Source organism: Chanodichthys erythropterus, chromosome 10, assembly GCF_024489055.1.
Source record: "Chanodichthys erythropterus isolate Z2021 chromosome 10, ASM2448905v1, whole genome shotgun sequence".
Classification (NCBI taxonomy): Eukaryota; Metazoa; Chordata; class Actinopteri; order Cypriniformes; family Xenocyprididae; genus Chanodichthys; species Chanodichthys erythropterus.
This window is the reverse complement of record NC_090230.1, coordinates 14226495-14252368: the sequence shown is the minus strand read 5'-3', so window position 1 is coordinate 14252368 and position 25874 is coordinate 14226495. Positions and strand designations below refer to the sequence as shown.

Below are 25874 nucleotides of genomic sequence, written 5' to 3'. Positions count from 1 at the left end.
GATATGTATCGAATCATGATATGAGGGTATTGTTGCACCATATATCATTATAATTAAAAATATAGTATACTATATACTTGAATATTACTTAAGTATACTTGAAGTACACTCCTTTTTCTTAAGGGCAATGTTCATTTCAATGTTTTGTAACTTCTTATATTCACACCATATGTATGAATTTTTGCAATAAATGTTTGTAGTGTATAGACCAAAAACTACACTGCTGTTCAAAATTTTGGCTCAAAATTCGAGATTGGGAAGATTCTTAGATATAAGAAGTCTCTTATTTGTTTTTGTTTTTCTAGTTTTTAATGTTGAAAACATTTGTGCAATGTAATATTTTTGTGGAAACTGTGCTACATTTTCCCCCAGGATTCAAATGTCTTTAAAGGGACTATATGTAAGAATTTTCATGTGCTTTAAAAAATGAGAACTTCCCTGACTTCAGTTGTCCATGAAAGCCTGTAGACTGATTTTTATGTGAAGGACTTGGGATGTTTGTGTGAGGAAAATCAAAAGAATATGATGTGTGAAAGAGCCTCTTTTCTGTTTTATGACACATGAAACAAATACTTATACATTGTTCAGGACAATGTCAATCTGTCATACAATGAAAAGGTATTAATTCCATCTATAGTCTCAAATATACTCTATAATCAAACTAATATAGAATATCTCATGATGCCGGTGAAGTGCAAAGCTTGTGTGAACACATCCACATAGCTATGACCAGATGATTTTGTAACATTTATGCTGTAATTTTTATTTTGTTTTATTGTGTTTTTTTATTGAGAAAAAGGCAACAGCACATTTTTATGTATATTACAATAATTATTATTATGTTTATCGAATGAAGATTTGGCAGCAAATAAACTCAACTTTAAAAAAACAGAAATCACCTGACTTTATCTGCAATTAATTCAAATAACAAAAAAGGCTCTTTATCCATGGAAGATATGCTGAAATCTTAATATAAACTTCAGGTAGTTTAAGTGAATTACACTGCTCAGGGTCCCCGAAGGATGATACACCGACTGCAATGTCTCCACAAACCAAAGGACCTCCAGAATCCCCCTGTTAAGAAACACAGATCAACACATAAGTCATGATTTGTCACAATTTGTAACTTAACACATAAAGACACATAAAGATTTGATTACTCTGTTATTGTGTTTTTTACATACATCACAGCTTCCTCCATTGCCATATACACACATCATCTGTGAAGCTGAATATTCTTTTTCCCCCCATTTATTTTCACATTTCATGTTATTCATGACTGCCACATCTGTCTCCATGAGGTGGTTGTTTCCTGTCCCATTTGTTTTTAAACTTCCCCATCCTGCGACACTACAAACAGTATCTGCCTCGATATCATCTTCTTTCATTGGTATGGATATCCACTTGATGTTGTTTTGTTTGACATGTTTTTCTAGCTGTAAACCAAAAATGGCATCATCATTAATAGAAAGATTTGATCATCTTCCAGATGGGGGTGAGAAGTGTAATATACAGTGGTATGCGAAAGTTTGGGAACCCCTTACAGAATCTGTGAAAATGTGATTAATTTTAACAAAATAAGAGAGATCATACAAAATGGATGTTATTTTTTATTTAGTACTGTCCTGAGATATTTTACATAAAAGATGTTTACATATAATCCACAAGACAAAAAAATAGCTGAATTTATTAAAATATCTTCATTCAAAAGTGTGGGAACCCTTGATTCTTAAAACTGTGTGTGGTTACCTGATGATCTATGACTGTTTTTTGTTTTGTGATGGTTGTTCATGTTTCCCTTGTTTGTCCTGAGCAGTTAAACTGAGCTCTGTTCTTCAGAAAAATCCTCCATGTCCTGCAGATTCTTCAGTTTTCAAGCATCTTTTGCATATTTGAACCGTGTACAGCAGTGGCTGTATGATTTTGAGATTCATCTTTTCACAAGGATAATTGACGTCAATTGATGGACTCAAACACAACTATTAAAAAACGTTCAAACATTCACTGATGCTCCAGAAGGAAACATGGTGCATTAAGAGTGTCACGATCACGTCTGTTCCTGTCACATCCCGGACTACATTTCCCATGATCCTCCATTGCTCATCACCTGCACTCACTTCACAATCACTCCACACTAATCACCACACCCAGCTGCCACTCATTACCAGGACTATAAAGGACTGTCACACACACCACCTCACCGCGAAGTCTTGATTCCTAGTGACAATTCTGAGCGTACCTTGTATCCTGTCTGCCTGTGTTTGATCTTGCCTGTTCCTGTGTATTGACCCGTTGCTGCCTGTCCTGACCCTTGTCTGTTATACTGTTCTGTGAATGATATCCGCCTGCCTCGATCTACTGCCTGTGCCCTGACTACGATTCTGCCTAACCCTCTGCTGTACCCGTTTGCTCCTAATTTACCCTGCCTGTACGACCACGCTTACTTTTGTAATAAAAGCTTGCAAATGGATCTCCACCTCAGTCCCGCTTCGTTACAAAGAGTCAGGAGGTGAAAACTTTTTGAATTTAAAGATCAAGGTAAATTGTACTTAATTTGTCTTCCGGGGAACATGCAAGTATCTTCTGTTGCTTCTGAAGGGAAGTACTAAATAAATAAAAATAAAAATAAAATTTGGACATCTTCATCCTGTTCAAAAGTTTTCACCCCCCGGCTCTTAATGCATCGTGTTTCCTTCTGGAGCATCAGTGAATGTTTGAACCTTGTTGTGTTTGAGTCTCTCAATTGTCCTCAGTGTGAAAAGACTCAAAATAAAAAAAAATCATACAAAATCATACAGTCACTGCTGGAAAGGGCTCAAATATGCAAAAAATCCTTGAAAACAGGACATGGAGGATTTTTCTGAAGAACAGAGCTCAGTTTAACTGCTCAGGACAAACAAGGGACTCATGAACAACCATCACAAAATATAAAACAGTCATAGATCATCCAGGTAACCACACACAGTATTAAGAATCAAGGGTTCCCGCTACTTTTTTGTCTTGTGGATTATATGTAAACATCTTTTATGTAAAATATCTTATTCAGGACAAATAAAAAAATAACATGCATTTTGTATGATCTCTCTTATTTTGTTAAATTTATTCACATTTTCACGGATTCTGCAAGGGGTTCCCAAAGTTTCGCATACCACTGTAAAACAAACAGGTTTGTACCCACTGATCTATGTAAATTACTGGATTGCTCATTGTGTTCTAATTTATATAGATCAGTGTTTGAACCACTGTTTCCTAAGACAAATATTTAAAACAACTAAAATAAGTGCAGTTTGTTACCCTCAAAATCATAATGTCATTATGAAAGGATCCACTGGTATAATCCGGATGCTCATGGTAGAAATCCACATTGATTCGGTCCAAATTCTTTTGTTGTAGGTCATGTGCACCTAGCACAACTGTCAGAACTGGAAAACTGTTAAAAAGAAACAAGTTATATTTAGCAGTAACATCTGGAATATATATATATAGTCAAACCAAAAATTATTCAGACAATAGATATAATTTTTAATATTTTTTTAGTGTGTGCAGGACACTATAGTTAATTTATGTAAGTGAGGATAGCAAAATAGTTTAATTAAGTGAGGATAGCAAAATTATTATACCCAACAATTCTTCATACATTGGACTACCAGTAAAACTGATAAAAAATTAAAACCAAAAATTATTCAGACACTTTGACCTGACCATGTTTTGATTAAGTGTTATCTGACATTATCAAGATTAATTTTTTTCTGACACAGTTTATTCTCGTTTAAACACAGTTTAGTTCTTGTCATATTTTAAAAAAAAAAAATCTATAGTGAATAAATTGTAGTAAGTGTTGAAGGTGTCTGAATAAATTTTGACTAATATATACAGCTATGGAAAAAAATAAGAGACCACTTAACATTGATTTCTGTACTTGGAGTGGTCTCTTAATTTTGTTCCATAGCTATATATATATATATATATATATATATATAGCCTATTTCAATTCAGATCTAGATATTATTACTATTACTCCTAAAATAATTTTACTAAAATAAAACATATATAAGACAATACAATACAACATTTACTGTTGCAGCTATACAGTTTACTGGTGACTTCATTTAAAAAACTGTTCTATTGCGCTTCTGATTTGGCAGTGAAAATCGCCGATTTTGGGTGGCTAAGATGTGAAGGATTCTATGGTCAAGTTAGTATTTTCAGCCCATAATCTATGTGTGTTTGTGTATGTGTGTGTGTGTGTGTGTGTGTGTGTGTGTGTGATTGGTTTGTGCGATAAATCCTGCCTCTTGCTGACTTGCATGTTGAATGAACAAATAATGGCGTCAGTGGGAAGACTAATTTAAAAGTAAGTAAACAAATCACCCAGTTATCATCGCTTTATGTCAAAATCAAACTTAAAATGGACTGAAAGCATGATGACTGCGAGTTTGTTTGTTTTTTTGTTTGTTTTTTTAGTGCAATCAGCTTGGTGAAATTAAAAATAGCCTACATCTTTGTGTCTGTGACAGACGGTGTTTGCCCAGCTAACAAAAAGGAGTTGTCAGAACGTTTTGTTAACATTTTCCTTAAGTTATGAAAACGTAATTTTGGAATGTTTTCTAAACGTTCAAAACGTCCAGTTTTTTTAATGTATCGAGAATGTTTTTTCTTGGTTTATGTAAACGTTAGAGGAACATTCCAATCTATCATTTTGGAAATGTTATAAAAACGTTATTTTGTAATATTTTTGGAACGATCAAATTAACTGTTTTTAAGAATGTTTTTTCTTGGTTTATGTGAACATTAGAGGAACATTCCATTCTATCATTTTGGAAATGTTATGAAAACGTTATTTTCTGAACGTTCAAAACACCCGGCCCCGCTAGAAATTTTAAGTTCCCAGAACATTCTCAAAACATCCCCACTGGTGTTAAGGACGTTGTCTAGTAATGTTCCCACAACGTTCAGAGACGGTCATGATGTGGAGTTCTTTTAAAGTTTGGGGAACGTTATTTGGCGGACCTTCACAGAACATTTAAAGAACCATATTTTATTTTTATTTTTTTAGGGAACACCCCTGCTGCCCTTGTCAAAAAAGTTGATTAATAAAAGTATCTGCTCAAACAAAAACTAATTTTTCTAAAATGTCTTACAAAAAAAAAAAAAAAAAAAAAAACAGAACACAGAACACACGTATTATATAACAACTGTATCACTGCATCAGCAACTACACAGTTACTGTCTTTAAATAAAGCTACATGCAGCAGAGCATCAGTGTTTCTGGATCATCACTGACTGAAGCTCAGGTGCTACCCTTCAGCACAATGGTGACACACAAAACTCAGATAACAGAAACAACATTCAGAGGTGGACATTCCAGGGGTCAGAAAGTAAAAGTCCTGCCATATTTTTATCTCATCCACTGAAGCATTAATGACATAAATAAGTGATTAATTGAGTGATGATTGAGCATTATGATTGAGGCACACACAGACATCAAGAATCAGCGTATGAATCTCAACAACAATGACAAGCAACATGTTCTGATCAACAGATCAACTCTGAACATTAAAAAACAAGCTACTAAAAAGTCACAGAAAAACAGCAAAATTTTAAAGGGGTGGTTACGTGTTTTTTTTCTAGGCTTGATTGTGTTTTTGGGGCACAGTATAACATGTCTTAATGCTTCGTTTTTTTGAAAACGCTGTATTTTTCATATATTTTATCTTAATTCCCCCCCCCCCCACACACTACATTTTTCAGATTTTTTCAGATTAATAACAGCTTCAGATTTAATACAAAAGTACTTTCTGTGATTCTGAAATTGAAACAACAGTAGGCTACATTTGATTTTTGAATGTTTAGTTAATACAACTGTTTAATTAGACTGTTTAGAGACTTTTGGTCTAATACGAATAGCTTAAAATTACAATTAATACAAAAATTTTCTAAAAATGACATAACTTTTGGTATAATAATGGAAGATGTACACATTCAATTTCTACTGAACAATCTTTTCATTTTGGGAAAATGTTATATTCATGTTATATTAATTTACTGTAAGTTCCTTAAAACAAAGCCATTGTTTTCTGTTTTTCAGAAAGAATTTTGGATTTACTCTAAATCTTTAAGAATGGTAAAATTTAAAAGTGGAAGAAGACAACTTGGTTCATTGAAGAAATTTAAAGCATCAGAAGACCTGGTTCATGATTCTTTCCTTTTTTGTGTTTTTCCCCCCTATATTTTTGTTTCAGAGTTGTGCTCAGTTATTTTGGCTATAAAAACCACAAGACATAATAATAACTGAATTTACATAAAAGGTCCAGTTCAAAGGTTTATACGCTTGATTCTTAATAGTGTGTGTTGTTACCTGGATGATCAAAAGCTGCAAACATTTACTGATGCCCAAGACAACACAACACAATAAGAGAGCCAGTGGGTTTTAAACCTATGAACAGGATGACTGGAAATTCTGACTGGAATAAAACTGGAAGTTCTTATTTTATTAAAAAATCTACTTTTTTTTAGTTCTATCCTAAAAAAGCTTCATAAAACATTTTCCAGAAGACAAAATAAAAACAATTTACCCCCCAACCTGGGACAACGGATGGAAATTAGCCTTCGGCTAGAATCCGGTGTGTTTACATTCATGTACTCTGTCTGTCCATTAACACACACTGTCCCTATCAAATACATAAATAAATAAATAAATAAATAAATAAATAAATAAACCATCCTGTGCAAATGTTTATACCGCCAGAATTTTAATGCAATGTTTCCTTCTGGAGTATCAGTAAATGTTTTCACCATTTGTAACAGTTGGGTATGAGGAGAGTCCCAAACATGGATCTTATCATAAAGAAAATTATAAAAACAGTCGTAAATTAATGACACACAGTACTGAGAATAAGTGTATGTAAACTTTTGAACTGCTTAATTTGTGTAAAGGGAGATATTATATATTGTGGACTATATGTAAACATCTCATAATAATACATTTTTGTTGCAGTGCTAAATAAGAAAAAAAAAAAAATTTTGATCTCACTTATTTATTTTTTAAATTACTGATATTTTGCAGATGCTGATAGAATATTCTAGAGCTGAACATAACTGAGCAAAACTATTTTATATTTTACTATAATAGTTACATCTATATATATATATTTTTTTTTTCTATTTAATTTTTCTTGACTTGGAAATCACAATTTTAAAATTCCAAGCTAAATTCTCAAGTGTTCCATGATCGCGTATCAATGTATTAACGGTGTGTGCATGTTTAAATAGAGACTAGAACGCATTTATGAAGGAGCTGCATGTCATCATGTATTGGCAATGGCTGTCTTGAGAAGTGATCAGATAAGGTGTGCAATAGTCTTGGAAAACTTCTTAGAAAAAGGATGTGGATGAGGACATGAATGCTTTTTACAAGTTGAAATCTTGTAATTATGGCAGCTCTAGCATGGTGTGAGCACCTGAAGTGCTGAGCATGTCTGTGAGGGAGAACTGTAAAAGGATGAAAAATACAACCGCACAATGTTTCTAGTAATTTGCGTATGTAACTAATTTAGTGTTGATATATTTTTTACATCTTGTATCCTGAAAACGAGTACAACGAGTATCCTGGGGATTTTGGAGGGGCACAAGAGAAATCTGCCCCTCCTAGCCCTAGAAGACCTTAATTTAGCCAATGATGTGCTTTGGTTAAGTCACATGACATGCATTTTTTTTCTGTGACGCGATATCTGACAGACTGCCATCTCTTGTCAGTAGTTGCTGAAAGAAAACTAAAACGTCAGTAACAAACAAGGACCTGCCCATGTCACATTCACAAAAAAAATGTTAACATCATCTCAGGTAAGGTATGATGACATATTCACCACTCAAAAATGTTTTTATGAAATTATTTTTTGGTAAATCGAGAAAATGTCTGTGTTGCCATATGGCAACACTGCGCAATAATGGAATGACATTATTATAATAGGTTAGATAGCTAGCAAAGATCAGCTGCAGTCTGTTAAGCTATAACAATAAAAACATTAATGCTAGTGATATAATGTTGATTAGTCATATGTTAAGGACTGCCGTGGCATTTGTATTATGGATTAAATCAACATCAGAGATCTGCCATCACAGCCATACTGGCCCAGACCAACCACTGTCCTACCATGGTGTCTCAAAAAGGCAGGTGCAAGTGGCTGTAAGTGTATTGTAAGTGTGAAGAGCACCAAATGTGATGTCTACATGTGTCTCACCTTTGGAAAAAAAAAAATGCTTTTTGAAGTTTCATACAGAAAAAAGGTGAAATTTAAAGAATATAAAGCATTATTCAGCAAAAGAGAATGGAAAAACACAAGATGTTGGAAAATAAGTATAAGGTATTGTTTATAATTACTGCTAAAACTTATTATAGCACTAATTGATTCAATACAAACAACATTTCTGAGGAAAAATATGAACTTTATACACTTACACTTATTTTAAGTTTTTCCACTATTGTACGTTGTTGCCATATGGCAACATGTCATAAAGTACCTTAAAATAATATTTTTTTCCAAATTTTTTTTACAGCACTTTAAGTTAAGCCATTCTAAGAAAAGAAAAAGAGTCAAATATTTTTTTTTTATAGATTTATCATAATGCGTGCGGTAGAGGGATAATGAGATAAAGACGTTTCCAGAACGTCATTCAACATTATGAGAACATCAGTCAAGTACAAATAACGTGATAAAGACGTTTCAAGAACGTTGTTATGAGAACGTTCCCATTCAACATTGTGAGAACATCAGTCAAGTACAAATAACGTGATAAAGATGTTTCCAGAACGTTGTTATGAGAACGTTCTTGTTCAACATTATGAGAACATCAGTCAAGTACAAATAACGTGATAAAGACGTTTCAAGAACGTTGTTATGAGAACGTTCTCATTCAACATTATGAGAACATCAGTTAAGTACAAATAACGTGATAAAGACGTTTCAAGAACGTTGTTATGAGAACGTTCTCATTCAACATTATGAGAACATCAGTTCCCTTTCAGTCGGTCACGTTCGACGTACGTCAGTAGTGACCGACGAATTGGGATATCGCTTAGAGAGCCCTATCATCTTCGTGTAAACTAAAACAAGCCAATGGAATTGGCGTGCGATATTTGCATAATGCGCACCGCCCCCGACAGGTGTATATAAATAGGAAGCAGATGCAATCGCACTCTGTCTTTCGCTTCGGAGCCATTCACTGGTGTCCTGTTCAGAAGATTCCTTTCTTCGTTTGTTTTATTCTAAAACATTGCCTCAGAAGAGGATTTACAGCGAGCTTTCAGTGCTGGTGAAAGGGCACGTTCAGCGAGGTCGCGAGTCTCCGAGGAGCTGAGCTATAAGCTCGAAAACTGCTGTTTTCACAGCAACACAAAGAGTGTGTGCGTGTGTAGCGATTTGGGCCGGTTCCTCGGTGTGTCAGGGAGTGGTGTACCTGACACATCGCGTCGCTCCCTGGGTGCTTCAGCACGAGTGAGTTGACTTCCCCTTCTAAAAGAGCTTTACAGACGAACCCTGACAGTATGTCATTTCGTCTGTGCGTTAATGGGTGCGGTCGTTCCCTGGTCCCTGCTGATGGGCACAATCGTTGCATCTCGTGTTTGGGCGTCGGGCTTGAGTGGAACCCTCCACCCTGTCCCGGCCCATCTCGGTTGGACGATTGGTACTTGGGGGGGGGTCGCGCTGGTCAAATCCAGCGTCCCGCCCCAATGCCTTTCTTCCCGGAAGTACACGATGAGGTGACCAGGTCTTGGCAAGCTCTGCATGGGGCTCATACAGGGCCTGGTCCCTCGTCCGCCTTCACCTCCCTGGACGGCGGGCTAGCCAGGGGGTACGCGAGGATCCCGCCAGTCGAGCGGTCTGTTGCGACGCAGTTGTGTCCAAGGGCCGCTGGCTGGCGCGGTGAGCCGCGTCTCCCGTCCCAGGCCTGTGAATTCTCAGCCGGTCTGACTGAGAAAGTTTACAGTGCCTGTGGGCAGGCTGCCTCTGCCCTGCACGCGATGGCCCTTTTGCTGGTCTATCAGGCAAAAGCGCTGTCGCAGATGCCCCAGGAAGGTCCTGACCAACAGCTGCTTGGGGAGCTGCGCGCTGCCACTGACCTTGCCCTCCGGGCAACGAAGGTGACAGCGCGTTCTGTTGGCCAGGCGATGTCTACTCTGGTAGCCCAGCAACGCCACCTCTGGCTGACCTTGGCAGACATGAGGGAGACAGACAAACATCGGTTCCTGGATTCCCCCGTGTCTCCGGTCGGCCTTTTCGGCGACGCGGTGGAGAGCTGTGCCCAACAGTTCTCCGCTGCACAGAAGCAGGCTGAGGCTATCAGACATGTCATGCCACGGCGGTCCGCTGCTGCCTCCACCCAGCCGCCCGTGGCTCAGCCTCAGCCCGCTCGTCACCGAGGGTGCCCGCCTGCGTCTTCCTCCGCCCCTGCTAAGTTGGCAAAGCAGCAGCCTACACCAGCCAAACAGCAGGGTGCCGGTCGCAGACGTGGCATATGGCATCTGCAGCCGCGGTAACGCCGCTCGGATTGCTTCATATGAGACCGCTTCAACACTGGCTCCGCGGCCGGGTCCCGAGATGGACGTGGCAGTGCGGCACGCTCCGTGTCTCCGTGACACCGAGCTGCCGTCGCACCCTTGTCCGGTGGTTGGACCCTTCGTTCCTGTGGGCCGGAGTACCCCTCGAACGAGTGTCCAGGCACGCTGTGGTCTCCACAGATGTCTCTGCCACGGGATGGGGGGCCACGTACAACGGGCATGCAGTACAGGTCTTTGGACGGGGCCTCAGCTGCATTGGCATACCAATTGCCTCGAGTTGCTAGCGGTTCGTCTTGCGCTGGCCCGCTTCAAGAAGCTGTTGTCAGGCAAGCACGTTCTAGTCCGCTCACAAAGCACTGCGGCCGTTGCGTACACCAACCGTCAAGGTGGTCTACGCTTCCGTCGCATGTCGCAACTCTCCCACCATCTCTTGTTGTGGAGTCAGAAGGATCTGAGGTCCCTTCGGGCCACTCGTGTCTCAGGTGTGCTCAACCGTGCAGCCGACGAGCTGTCACGGCAGCATCTACTTGCGGGCGAGTGGCGGCTCCACCCCCAGGCGGTCCAGCTGATTGGCAGCGTTTCGGCGAGGCCCAGGTAGTCCTGTTTGCCTCCCCGGAAACTGGCCTCTGCCACTGGTTTTATTCCCTGACCGGCGACACGCTCGGCACGGATGCCCTGGCACACAGCTGGCCCCCGGGTCTGCGCAAGCATGCGTTTCCCCCAGTGAGCCTTCTCGCACAACTCATGTGCAAGGTCAGGGAGGACGGGGAGCAGGTTCTGTTAGTGGCTCCGTACTGGCCCACTCGGACCTGGTTCTCAGACCTCATTCTCCTCGCGACAGCTCCTCCCTGGCCGATTCCTCTGAGGAAGGACCCCCTGACTCAGAGACGGGGCACCCTGTGGCACCCGCGTCCCGATCTGTGGAACCTCCACGTGTAGTCCCTGGACGGGATGCGGAGGTTCTGAGTGATCTCCCGCAAGCGGTCGTAGACACCATCACTTCCGCTAGAGCTCCTTCCACTAGGAATCTCTATGCGCTGAAGTGGAACCTGTTCGTCGAATGGTGCGCCTCTCGCCGAGAGGACCCCCGATCATGTTCGGTCGGATCCGTGCTTTCCTTTCTGCAAGATAGGTTGGAGCGAAGGCTGTCTCCCTCCACCCTCAAGGTGTATGTTGCCGCTATTGCCGCACATCACCATGCAGTTGAGGGTAAGTCCCTGGGGAAACACGATCTGATCGTCAGATTCCTGAGGGGGGCCAGGAGACTCAATCCTCCTCGCCCTTCCTCCGTACCCTTTTGGGATTTGACCCTGGTTCTCACAGCTCTCCGGGGTCATCCCTTTGAACCTTTGCAGTCAGTCGACCTGAAACTAATGTCTCTTAAGACGGTTCTTCTGGTTGCATTGGCTTCCCTGAAGAGGGTAGGGGATCTGCATGCATTTTCGGTCGACGAAACGTGCCTAGAATTCAGGCCCGGTGTTTCTCACGTCATCCTGAGACCCCTGCCTGGATACGTGCCCAAGGTTCCTACCACTCCCTTCAGAGATCAGGTAGTGAACCTGCAAGCGCTGCCCTCGGAGGAGGCAGACCCAGCCCTAGCCTTGCTCTGTCCCGTCCGCGCTCTGCGCGTTTACGTGGACAGAACGCGAAGCTTCAGGACCTCAGATCAGCTCTTCATCTGTTACGGAGGCCAGCAGAAGGGAAAGGCTGTCTCCAAGCAGAGGATGGCCCACTGGATAGTGGATGCCATCGCCTTGGCGTACGAATCCCAGGGCGTGCCACTCTAAGTGTCGGCTTGCAATGCCATTCCCGCCACTGGCCGGATACGTGCATACTTCACTCCAGTCGTGTTCCCCGCTTGGCGAACCCTGTCGAGTTCCTCCGCCTCCCCCTTCGGCACGGACATTGCGGAGTGTCTGATGCCAGGCCTACATCCGTCGCTGACGCTGTCTGTTGGCTGGGGCCCATATGTCGTGACCCCTCTACGTGAGCGGTCCCATATGTGTATTTTCCATGGTTTAAAACTCCCTACGGGCCGAGTCCGTGTCTTTCCCTTAGCAGAGCCAGCTCTGCTGTCACCTGTCAGATGAGTCTCCCCCTACCAGGTGGAGCCATCCCAGGGACTCCATATGTGTACTGCCCCCCGGGCCAGTCCATGTGTGTATTCCCACGTAAACTCCTCCCCCATTGGGTAGGTAGTGGTCTCCGCAGCGTCCCTTATGGGTTCGCTTCCCCAGTGTGTCTAGTTTACTTAGTGGGTAGTGGTTAGACAGCAGTAGACTCTCTCGGTGTAAGCTCGCCCCCTTCACCGCCAGCCGGTGCTATGGGCGGCTGAGCTTGCGCTGGGCACTGGAAGGGGTTTTGTAACTGTGGCGCTTTAGTTGGGATCCCAATTCGTCGGTCACTACTGACGTACGTCGAACGTGACCGACTGAAAGAGAACGTCTCGGTTACGTATGTAACCCTCGTTCCCTGAAGGAGGGAACGGAGACGTACGTCCCATCGCCACAGTTTCTGTACCCTCGCTGTAGCGCGGACACCAGTTGTCTCCTCAGCGAAAAACAGAGTGCGATTGCATCTGCTTCCTGTTTATATACACCTGTCGGGGGCGGTGCGCATTATGCAAATATCGCACGCCAATTCCATTGGCTTGTTTTAGTTTACACGAAGATGATAGGGCTCTCTAAGCGATATCCCAATTCGTCGGTCACTACTGACGTACGTCTCCGTTCCCTCCTTCAGGGAACGAGGGTTACATACGTAACCGAGACGTTAAGTACAAATAACGTGATAAAGATGTTTCCAGAACGTTGTTATGAGAACGTTCTCATTCAACATTATGAGAACATCAGTCAAGTACAAATAATGTGATAAAGATGTTTCAAGAACGTTGTTATGAGAACGTTCTCATTCAACATTATGAGAACATCAGTTAAGTACAAATAACGTGATAAAGACGTTTCAAGAACGTTGTTATGAGAACGTTCTCATTCAACATTATGAGAACATCAGTTAAGTACAAATAACGTGATAAAGATGTTTCCAGAACGTTGTTATGAGAACGTTCTCATTCAACATTATGAGAACATCAGTTAAGTACAAATAACGTGATAAAGACGTTTCAAGAACGTTGTTATGAGAACGTTCTCATTCAACATTATGAGAACATCAGTTAAGTACAAATAATGTGATAAAGACGTTTCCAGAACGTTGTTATGAGAACGTTCTCATTCAACATTATGAGAACATCAGTCAAGTACAAATAATGTGATAAAGACGTTACAAGAACGTTGTTATGAGAACGTTCTCATTCAACATTATGAGAACATCAGTTAAGTACAAATAACGTGATAAAGACGTTTCAAGAACGTTGTTATGAGAACGTTCTCATTCAACATTATGAGAACATCAGTTAAGTACAAATAATGTGATAAAGACGTTTCCAGAACGTTGTTATGAGAACGTTCTCATTCAACATTATGAGAACATCAGTCAAGTACAAATAATGTGATAAAGACGTTACAAGAACGTTGTTATGAGAACGTTCTCATTCAACATTATGAGAACATCAGTTAAGTACAAATAACGTGATAAAGACGTTTCCAGAACGTTGTTATGAGAACGTTCTCATTCAACATTATGAGAACATCAGTTAAGTACAAATAACGTGATAAAGACGTTTCCAGAACGTTGTTATGAGAACGTTCTCATTCAACATTATGAGAACATCAGTCAAGTACAAATAACGTGATAAAGACGTTTCCAGAACGTTGTTATGAGAACGTTCTCATTCAACATTATGAGAACATCAGTCAAGTACAAATAATGTGATAAAGACGTTTCCAGAACGTTGTTATGAGCAGAGGTGGGTAATCCAGGGGTCAAAGAGTAAAAGTCCTGCCATATTTTTATTCCACCCACTGAAGCATTAATGAGATAATTAAGTGATTAATTGAGTGATGATTGAGCATTATTGAAGACACCTGATGATAACAAGCAGAATCACCAGAGGAGAAAATCACAATTTTTAAGTTACCATCATCGAGGTCAGGGTTTGTTTTAGTTGAGCTCTTGACCCTTGATTATTTAATATTAGATTTTATTTGGGCAGTTTTAACTGCATTAAAACCAACCAGAAAAGCAAAGTTATTTATCTCATTAATGCTTCAGTGGATGGAATAAAAATATGGCAGGACTTTTACTCTTTGACCCCTGGATTACCCACCTCTGGTTATGAGAACGTTTTTGATCAACATTATGAGAACATCAGTCAAGTACGAATAACGTGATAAAGACGTTTCAAGAACGTTGTTATGAGAACGTTCTCATTCAACATTATGAGAACATCGTCAAGTACAAATAACATGATAAAGACGTTACAAGAACGTTGTTATGAGAACGTTCTCATTCAACATTATGAGAACATCATAGCAAATTACGTCCAGAAGATGTCTTTTTGAGGTCTTGTCTCAGGTTGGAAAGACGTCCACTGAGGGGCCAGAATGAAAGTTTTTATGACATCTTTTTTTGACGTCTTCTGGACATCCGATATAGACGAACAAGCAGAATCACCAAAGGAGAAAAATCACAATTTTTAAGCCACCATCATGGAGATCAGTGTTTGCTTTAGTTGGGCTCTTGTCCCTTGACTTATTATGTTAAAATTTGTTTGGGCTGTTTTATAGTGATGGGATTTATGGCTCTTTGAGGGGATCCGGATCTTCGCGATCCGTTCCTTTCAAAGAGCCGTTCAATGGAACGGCTCTTTTGGCTCTTTTTAAATATTTAGTCAGTTTTAAGAAGCCAGCTTGGGGGCATCTCAGTTTATCCTGGAAATAATCACTGGGAGGAATGATGAGGTGAGATTTGTAGTCAAATAATTAAAACTCGGATATCACACACCACTATCTGAGTTTGAATTATTCTGAAATATTGATTATTACCTCATTTGTCATGTGTGGACTATATTCCATAGGGTTGCACAAATCCCTCTGCTTAGACAGTGACATCACTATTTTGGATTTACCTTTAGTACAAAGTGTGTGTGTGTGTGTGTGTGTGTGTGTGTGTGTGTGTGTGTGTGTGTGTGTGTAAAGCTACGTTGACTTATGTTATTCATACAATACCTACTCACAAATAAACATCAAAAACAAAGCCGGCTGCAATGAATTTCTGTGCAAAACAGCTTTTACTACAAACACTTCCACACAAGAACATTGTTATCACACAAGAACATTTTGATAGAAAACAAAAAATATTTAAAGTAGATAAAATTAGAATAAATAAAATGGAAATGTCTACATACTACATACTATTACTACTGTAAACTTTGCAAATAGGACATCAGCCCCTTCAAGTCAATGAACAATAACAAAGTGGGCTGCAATGAATGTCTGTGCAAAACAGCTTTTAGTGAAAAATTTCAATACAAGAACAGTATCACAAAAGAACATTTTTTTTTTAACTGGAGTAAGCATGTGACGGCAGCGTGCACACGTCATGGCTCCGCTCCTACCCAATGACAGAGGAACGCAGGGTTTTTTTCCACTGGAGTACTCACGTGAAGGATGCGTGCACAACTAATAACTAATATCATCACGCTATAAAGGGTTGGCCTGCGCTGGGTGCGCCCCTCCCCCTATAACTGTTCTGTCTCGCGGAGGAGCTCATTTGTGTGCATCTGTGTGAAACACGCATAGGAAAAAAGAACGACAGAAAGAACGGCTCCCCTCCAGCCGCGACTCGGCTCCCATCGTTCATGTTTATGAGCCGTTCAAAAGAATCGGTTCGTTCACGAACGTCACAACTCTACTGTTTTAACTGAGTCATAAGCAATGGTACAGAATGGTAAGAATGTTCCAGCAATGTTGTTCTAAGAATGTTTCCTCTCAACTTTATGAAAATGTATTTTAACTATGAAAACATTATAAGAATGTTCTTGAAACATTATTTTAGAAATGTTTTATTCTAACATTTACAAAACTTTAACATAACGTTAGTGAAAGTTATGGAAACGTTCCCTGTTAGCTGGGTGGGAGCATAACTGATGATCCGAAATAGCCTAGATGACAATTAAAAAGAAAAACATCAATACACAAATAAAATATATTGTTAAAATTATCATTGCCTTTACTTATTATTTTGGAACGAATGTAGAAATGCTTAAAACACTAACTTGATGAGACTGACTTGGTTTTGATAGCTACAGAATTACTACATGTATATATATATATATATATATATATATATATATATATATATATATATATATATATATATATATATATTTTTTTTTTTTTTTTTTTTTTTTTTTTTAAAGCAACGTGTAAAACAGACAGAGTCAATGGATGCGCATTCTGGCTCCCTAATACATTACAACTGCAATTATCAAAAAGCGTGGACAAAACAGTCACTCTTTGTAAACTTGGTTTACCATATGGCGAGTGCCATATGCTCGAATATGAGTAGTCACTTACGTTACGCCGTCATCGCCTGAGTGTTGACAGCCAGCGCGCGAGCGCAGGTGAGACCTGAACAACACACGTTGCTATCTGTGTTTAACTAAACTCATTAAGCCTTGCTAATTTAAACATACAATAGCAAGACGCGAAAGAGAACTTGTGCGTTGTGAAAATATTTGTGTGCACTCAACCGAAGCGCGCACACACGCTTATTTCAGACAGTGTGCAAATACTGAGTTCTCTTTCAAGTCCTGCGCTGAACGGACAATTTTTTTTACAAAAAGAGTTATATCAAAATCAATTTTTTAATTTTTATTTTTTTTTTTTTATCAATTTTACTGGTAGTCAACTGTATGAAGAATTTTGGGTATGTCACAGTTTACTTTATTTTGCTATCCTCACTTACATAAATAAACTATAGTGTCCTGCGCCCACTAGTAAAAAATATATCAAAAATTATATAGTGTCTGAATAATGTTTGGTTTGACTGTATATATACATTCACATATACATATATGTATATGTGTGTGTAAAAATGTATATTATATGTGATTAATATGAATTAATTATTATTATTATCAATACTATTTAATTAGCTTATCTTAAATCATTTATTTTAAATAATTAATTATTTATTAATTATATAATTAGCTGGTGTATTATTATTAAATGATAATTAATAATAATGTAGGTTTCATTTATTAATTTTAAGCTAATTTAAGTTAATAACAATAATATAATTAAATAACTCAAGATTGCAGATGAAACAAGGACTTACGCGTATCTGCAGTGTGCAGTAGTCATGACAAATCTATCAGAAATTAGGAATCCACTGCAGATATGTTGCTCCTTCGCTTGGACAGAAACCATGTAAGGTCTAGAGTGAGGTTTTGCTTCTCTGCTGTTCACTATACCCACACTCACACGAACTGAGAAAAATATATTGTTAGTTATTATGTTTCCTCCTCACTGATTTATATTAACTTGGGTTATTAGAATAACTGTCTCACCATTGAAGGTCACGTGCAGGAGCAGAAAGATGATGATGGTCATGATGATGACGATCGATGAGCTCTTGCTGGTTAAACACAGTATAAATATAAAAAAGTGGGTGGAAACACTGAGCTTCTAGTAAGTTTGTTTTCTTTCAGTTTGTTGCGTCAGTAACTCTGATAATAAAATTTGATAATCTTTGTGGCTTGACGATTATGCTGCACGGAGCCTTGAATGTAAAGTAGCTGTCAGGTGGCAGCAATTCTTGCTAATTCTTGTGTTCTTATATAATCCTTGTGGCCACTTTTGTAATACCCTGAGACACTTTTCTATGTATATAATTTATATAGGCTACAGTACAAAATGTTATTAAAATAGTTAATTAGACTTTATGGAATTAGGTTCCATGACATTCATGAGCACTAAAATATGAAGAAAAGTCTAATTCTAATTTCGCATAGCCTACTGTTTAGGATGGGTATGCAAATAGACCTTTATCATAGCGGAATATATTACCGGAAGTGCTCGTAGAAGCAGTGCATCGATTCTTCCGGTTATGTATATTTTCAATGTGCTGTTAACACAATAAACGCCTGTTAAAATAAGCATTCGCAGGATCATTTCAAAATCTGAACCTTTCCAGAGACAGGAGAATAGATATTCTAATGATTGCTGTGTACAGAATTAATCTGAGAAAGCCATGGCTTGTAAACATACATGATTATTTCATCACTTAACTAGTAACTGCAATGCTGCAGTGTGTGTGAGACCTGATGAAAGAGATCAGAATGAACATATTTATTTATTTGAATTAAATATATTAGTCATTAGGCCTATGCTGCTTAATTTTTCATTGACAATCATTACTGTCACAGAGACGAACCCCATGATTCCCTCCTCTGGCCATCAGAGGGCACCATCACCCAAATACTGACACTCATACACACACACACTACATTTCCCACAAGCCCTGTACCTTGGCGCTGATTACCACACCCAGCTGCTGTGCATTACTGGGACTATATAAGCTTTACTCAACCTCACCATCATCACAAAGTCTTGTATTGCCACGGTGTACATTTCTGAGCATTTGTTATTCTGACTGTCTGCCTGTTGTTGAACCTGACTGATCCCCGTTTACGATCCTCTGCTGCCTGCCATTGGAATGTTTGCTGTTTATTGGACTTGTGATTGATATCCGCCTGCCCTGATCCACTGCCTGTTCTAAGACCACGATTCTGTCTCACCTCTGCTATACCTGTTTGCCCCTGTTTGATCATTGCCTGTATGACCACGAGATCTGTTAATAAAAGCCTGCTTATGTATCCCACTTTGTGTGATGACCCGTTACAGAAGACTTCGCCAAACCAAGATCCAGCGGCTTTCTCTCATATGTGTGCTATGATGTCAGCTCAGGCCAGCCAACTCTCCGCTCATCAGCACCAGTTGAATTGTCTTACCTATCTCACGGAGGAACTGGTGAAGCCTTGCAAAATCTCCACACCACCGCTCCTGTGGCACCACCAACTCCTGCTGAGGCTGCCATAACACATGCGGCAGAGACGCCATCTCTGGGGAATCCCCGGAATGGATTATGGCGGTATGGAGAGAGAATGGATCAGCCTTTCTGTCATTTTAGGCTTTCATGCAGAATTTCAGAGAGGTTGTCGATCACCCCAGCGAGGGTAAAGGGGCAGGTGAGTCTTCTGGAACTTACCCAGGGGAGGAAGACAGCAGCGGAATACGCACTCACTTTTCGCACGCTCGCTCAAGGTTTTGCTCAACTCCACCTCATTGCTTTAACTGAATGCTCTTCCTCTCTAACAGTGGAGGCGGTACACGGCCATCCACTGGGCACCGGACGCATCACTGCTCTCAGCCAACCACTCATCATGAAGACAGGTGTGCTACACACTGAAACCATCTATTTCTTCATCCTGCCCACATCTACAACATCTGTCATCTTGGGATTACCTTGGCTACGCAGTCATAACCCGCAAATCTCTTGGAGAGGCTCAAATTACAAAATCTACAATCTACCCGTTGAATCTACCTGTTGAGTACAGCGATCTGGCTGTGGCTTTCAGCAAGGTGCGCGCTTCTCATCTTCCACCACACCGACCATATGACTGCGCTATCGATCTCATTCCACACTCAACGCCACCCAAGGGTCGCATCTTTCCACTCAACCCGAGTCAGAGGCTATGAGGAAATACATTGAGGAGGAACTGGCGAAGGGGTTAATCTGTCCTTCTACGTCCCCTGCTTCTGCTGGTTTCTTCTTCGTGCACAAGAAGGATGGTGATCTACGGCCCTGCATCGACTATCGAGGTCTGAATGATATAACCATCAAGTTTAGATACCCACTTCCCCTGGTACCCGCTGCACTAGAACAACTACACACCGCTGAGTACTTCACCAAACTCGATCTCCGCAGCGCCTACAACTTCATCCGCATACGAGAGGGAGATGAGTGGAAAACTGCTTTCTCTACTGCTACCGGACACTATGAATATCTTGTCATGCCGTTCGGGCTGGTCAACAGTCCGTCTGTCTTCCAGGCTTTCATAAACGGCGTCTTGAGGGACATGTTGAACAAGTTTGTAATAGTTTACATCAATGATATACTGATTTACTCTGACACCCTCGAAGAACACATCCAGCAGGTTCGTGCTGTACTCCTGCATTCCAGATGTTGAAAGAACGCTTCACTACAGCCCCCATATTATGTCATCCAGATCCGGACATCCCCTTCGTGGTAGAGGTGGATGCCTCCAATTCTGGCCTCGGGGCCGTCCTCTCACAAAGACAAGGTAATCCCCCCAAGCTATATCCATGTGCTTATCACTCCCATAAGCTCAATACCGCTGAGAGGAATTATGATGTGGGAGATCGCAAACTGCTGGCTATGAAGGTCACGTTTGAGGAATGGCGCCACTGGATAGAGGGAGCCACGCATCCTTTCATTGTCTTAACAGACCACAAAAACCTTGAATAACTCAGAACTGCCAAGAGACTCAACCCAAGGCAAGCCCGTTGGTCACTCTTCTTTAACCGTTTTAACTTCACTGTAACCTACCACCCTGGCTCAAAGAACACCAAAGCTGACGCCCTCTCCAGGCAGCATGAGGGAGAACAAGTTGACAGTCAGCCCGAAACCATAATTTCCATCAACACTTGTGGTCGCTCCCATTCAGTGGGATATTATAATTGAGTTGGAACAAGCTAACAGTCAGGTCGAAGTTCCTCACGAATGTCCACCAGAGAAAGTCTTTGTCCCTGAACACTTCCGCCTCCGTGTCATGGAACAAGTCCATAGCCTACCAGCATATGGTCACCCAGGTATCACAGCCACAGTCCAACTATTACAGAACCGGTTTTGGTGGCCAACCCTTATCAAACCCTACTCAATTCATTAAGCAATGCCACACCTGCAACATGCACAAACCCTCACATCTAGCTCCTGCTGGACTTTTACAGCCGTTACCCCTGCCTCAACGTCCCTGTTCCCACATAGCTATAGACTTTGTCACCGACCTTCCATCTTCCAACAACTTCACCACCATACTGACTGTTGTAGACCAATTTTCCAAAGCCTGCCGCCTCATTCCTCTGTCCAAACTACCTACCGCCATGCAAACCGCCGAACATCTATGCAACTGGGTCTTTCGGATCTACGGTCTTCCCGAAGATATAGTCTCGGACCACAATTTACCTCTCCCCTCTGGTCATCCTTCTGCCAAGCTCTTAACATCAACGACTGGATGAACAGGAGTGAAGCCACATGGAACCAAGCTCATACCCATCTCCAGCGTGCTGTCCGCCATTTCAGAGAACAAGTTGATCGTCATCGTCGTCCTGGTCCTGAATACCAACCTGGTCAGTGGGTTTGGTTGTCAACCCGAGACTTAGCCCAAGGTACGTAGGCCCATTTCAAATAACACATCAAATTACACCTGTTTCATTCCGTCTGGCATTACCTAACCATTTCCGTATCTCTCCCACCTTTCTTGTATCACTGCTCAAGTCCGCTGATGGTCCACTATTGCCTGTATGACCATGAGATCTGTTAATAAAAGCCTGCTTATGGATCCCACTTCATGTGATGACCCGTTACAATTACACTGTATGCAATTCACAACATTTGTCAAAATTCATAATTAATAACAAATATATCTATCTTCCATAAGATTAAACCACAGTTTTCATAATTTTCATTTGTTATGGCCAGAGAAACTATGACCTGGCCTGTGTGTCCCAAAAGTGCAGTGAGCCAAAGTTGATCAACTTAGATTCACAATGCTTTGGGAAGCACAATCATAATAGTTTTGCTTTATCATTGTGAAATGGCCAGATTCATTGGTGATATTCAGTATTAACTGGTGATATAGACATTACACCTTTATAGTAAATCTGTTACGGCTTGAGATCCAGCAGAGCTTTTATAATCTGAAGGTTTTTTTCTTAAACACACACAGACATCAAGAATCAGCATATGACCCTCAACAATGGTGACAATCAAACAGTGCTTCATGTTGCAGTGCATGATGGGAGCCACCAATCAAAACTCATCCATAACTCCCATCATACATTGCTGCATGAATAAATTATGCAGCTGAATTGTCCTGTAATTTTTGTAGGTTGATCATGTTTGCTTTTATTTTTCTGTTGTTTTGTTGTGACAGTAGCTTGTTTTGTGATGTTCAGAGTTGATCTGTTTGTCAGTATTTTGTATTTATTTATCGTCACCGTTCTTGAGTGTGTGTTTAAACATTGAAGATTCAGTGTACAATGTGTTATTCGTAAAAAACAGAAAAAGGTCATACTATTGTTGGATCTCAAGCTGTAACATCACAGGACTACAATCATTAATACTAAACCTATACACACCAAGCACACAGTCAGAGATTTAGACTCTAAGCGACGTCAGGCCATCACATGATAATTATACCATCATCAAATTATATTGTGACCAGATCATATTTTCTCTGACCATAACAAATGTGCTTTACAAATACAAAGTTGGAGCAGCCAGAGAAAAATTAATAATATAAGGTAAAGAGTCAAGAGCCCAAATAAAGCAAACACTGACCTCTTTCATGGTGGCTTGAAATGAAACATTCTATAAAACATTAATTAACACCTTTTTTCTCTCTTTCCTTCAGTGATTCTGCTTATTAACATCAGGTGTCACCACTAATTGTCAATCATCACTCAATCGTCAATCAATTATATAATTAACTTGAACACTGCTTCAGTGTTACTTTTTAACACCCGGTAAGATGGACTCGTATGGAATGTTTAAAAATGTGTTTAAAATGTTGTAAAATGTGAAAATGAAAAGGATTTAATAAATTCTGATTTTAATTCAGTGTGTATGTGTGTGTAAAATATATATATCTCATTATATTCAACGATTGTACGCTGTCAAAGCCAGTTTTGTACCCTTTTTGAAGGGTCAGTTTTTGTACTGTTAAATAAAGGTACAAAATTGTCACCAAAGGTACAAAACTGGTTGCTTAAAGTACAAATCACAAGGGTACAAATTTGTACCATTGTACCCCTAAAGGTACACTTATGTACTTTATTTTCGAGTGAATGCAAACATCACCTCAGCGAATCTTGCATAAATGAGTTAGGAATACTCACAAAGTGTATTTTACTTGAAATGTTTTAGTTGTTTAAAATAGTAATTCTGAGTAGTCTATACTAAGACAAGTACATCTAAAGTAAATGATTAAGTATACAATACAAATTTGTTTTAAGTTACTGGAACTCTCTTGTAAGTGTACAATACTAGACAGGCATTTTACTATTCCTATTTCACCTTACTTGTTTTTTCAAGGCAATCGGTTTGCATGCTTTTTTTAAAGTAAGGTTTACTTATTGGATTTTACAGTGTAGTATAAATATATATAAAAGGTGGGTGGAGACACTGAGCTTCCAGTAAGTTTTTTCTTTCAGTTTGTGGTGTCATTAACTCTGATAATACGATTAGATAATCTTTGTGGCTTGACGATGAGATGATTAAACATGCTGATGGTGCACAGAGCTTTGAATGTAAAGTAGAAGCATGTAAATCTAGCCATTCAAAGTAGAGTTTTATTTTTTCTCATAAGATGAAAAAAAAAAAAAGATGTTTCTGCTTAGTTTGAACTTAATGAAACTCCTAAGAAATGTACATAGGTTTTTACAGGCTACATCGCTAGAGGGCGCACACATGTAAACAGTTCTCTGTATCTTTTAAAAAATACTTAGTGCTCAAGATACTTACTATCCTAATTGAGGTTTGCATATGCAATGATAAACAGGTCACATGACCCTAACTGCGTTGACAAGATTATTTTACATATTCAGTCTAATGTATTTCCTGCTATGCTTACATTGCACTGGAGTGGGCTTTGGAGCCATTTGAAGCATTTTTTTCTAGATAAATTTGTGGTCTTTTTTGAAATGGCATGCAGAGCAAAAGATTAAGCAATTTTGTATTAGACTATTTATATGCAGTAAAACTTCACACCCATTGTAGCAAGATCTGCTATTCAGCTCATGAGCTCCAACCTCAAGTGTCAGATAACAGCAACAAAAAGTAGAGTATGCATGGTGTCAAAATTAACACTTGCATGCAATACATGAAACACGAATATGCTTGTATATATATATATACTTGGGCCGGCCGACAACAAACAGTTATGAGGCTTTTAAGCATGATAAGTTTTATATTTGTAGCAGCAGACCAGAAGCTGTCAGCCTTTTGACATGAAGTACTAATTGTTGTCTTTATTATTAATCATTGAAACTCCATATAAAAAATAAAATGTATAATGGCTACAAAACGTATCTTAAGGTCTGTGATATTGTTCTCAAACTGCAGGAGTAAGGTGTGCACAAGTGCAGTACAAATACCTTCCCTCTCGATTAACTTTATGGGAGCTCAGGAAATACATGTGTGGAAGAAAAATTATATTTTGTTTGCATAATACATCTAGACAGGATGTTACTGCAATTTTATTAGGTTGTAACATTGAGGACCATTTGACTTATTGTTCTTACAACACAATACTTTATTAGAACAAGAGGTGGGAAAAATCTGTAAAACATTTGGAAACATTTTTGATTAAAGTCAGTTTTTATTTTTCAATTATATTTTCGATCCACTGAAAAAAAATGCTGAAATCTTAGTATACACATTAGGATGCTTTGAATTGCAGAGATATTCATATCCAGTTGCCTGATCGGCCCCTGATTGGGACGCAGCACAAGTTTAATTTCCACACATAATCCTACAGGGGGCACAATTTCATAGCGTGGTCTTTATGCTGTAATACACACTTTCTGTCAGAAGAGGCCTCTATAGACACATCTGATGTGAGTTTTGGCTTTGCCAACCCATGAAAATGCCTTAAAAAGTTACAAAAACGTCATTATGGTTGCAATAATATATTCATTATACTAATATACTGTTTTTCATTAGTATAAGTTTGAAGTATCTGATATATAGGTGGACAGCATACTGTGTCTTTCATATGGTTTAAAGGTGCAATATGTAATATTTTTGCAGTAAAATATCAAAAAACCACTAGGCCAGTGTTATATAATTTGTTCACTTCAGTACTTACAATATCCCAAATGTTTCCAACTATTTGTAAATCGTGAGAAAATTGCCATTTTTAATGAAGGCTCCGGGACGTGTGAGGAGTCGCCTGTCAATTGCGTCATACCTGTGTTATCCTCGGTTTCTGGTTTTATTTTGTAGAAACCATGGAAACACCAAAGATGCTTTAATATTTACATGTTTTAATAGACAAGGGAACAGCTGTTTTGATATATTTATAGACAGAAAACTAATTGTTGTTATATAG

General features: G+C 39.7%; 1 protein-coding gene across 1 annotated transcript; it reads right to left on the bottom strand.

Moving 5' to 3' along the window:
- Positions 1 to 915: 915 nt before the first annotated feature.
- LOC137028125 (granzyme B(G,H)-like) lies at positions 916 to 19581 on the bottom strand. Its single transcript, XM_067396888.1, has 7 exons — positions 19473 to 19581; positions 19135 to 19312; positions 18030 to 18097; positions 17798 to 17948; positions 3295 to 3430; positions 1185 to 1436; positions 916 to 1074 (listed from the first exon to the last, which is right to left on the bottom strand). The coding sequence occupies exons 1-7, from the start codon at positions 19579 to 19581 to the stop codon at positions 916 to 918; spliced, it is 1053 nt and encodes a 350-aa protein (XP_067252989.1).
- Positions 19582 to 25874: the final 6293 nt, after the last annotated feature.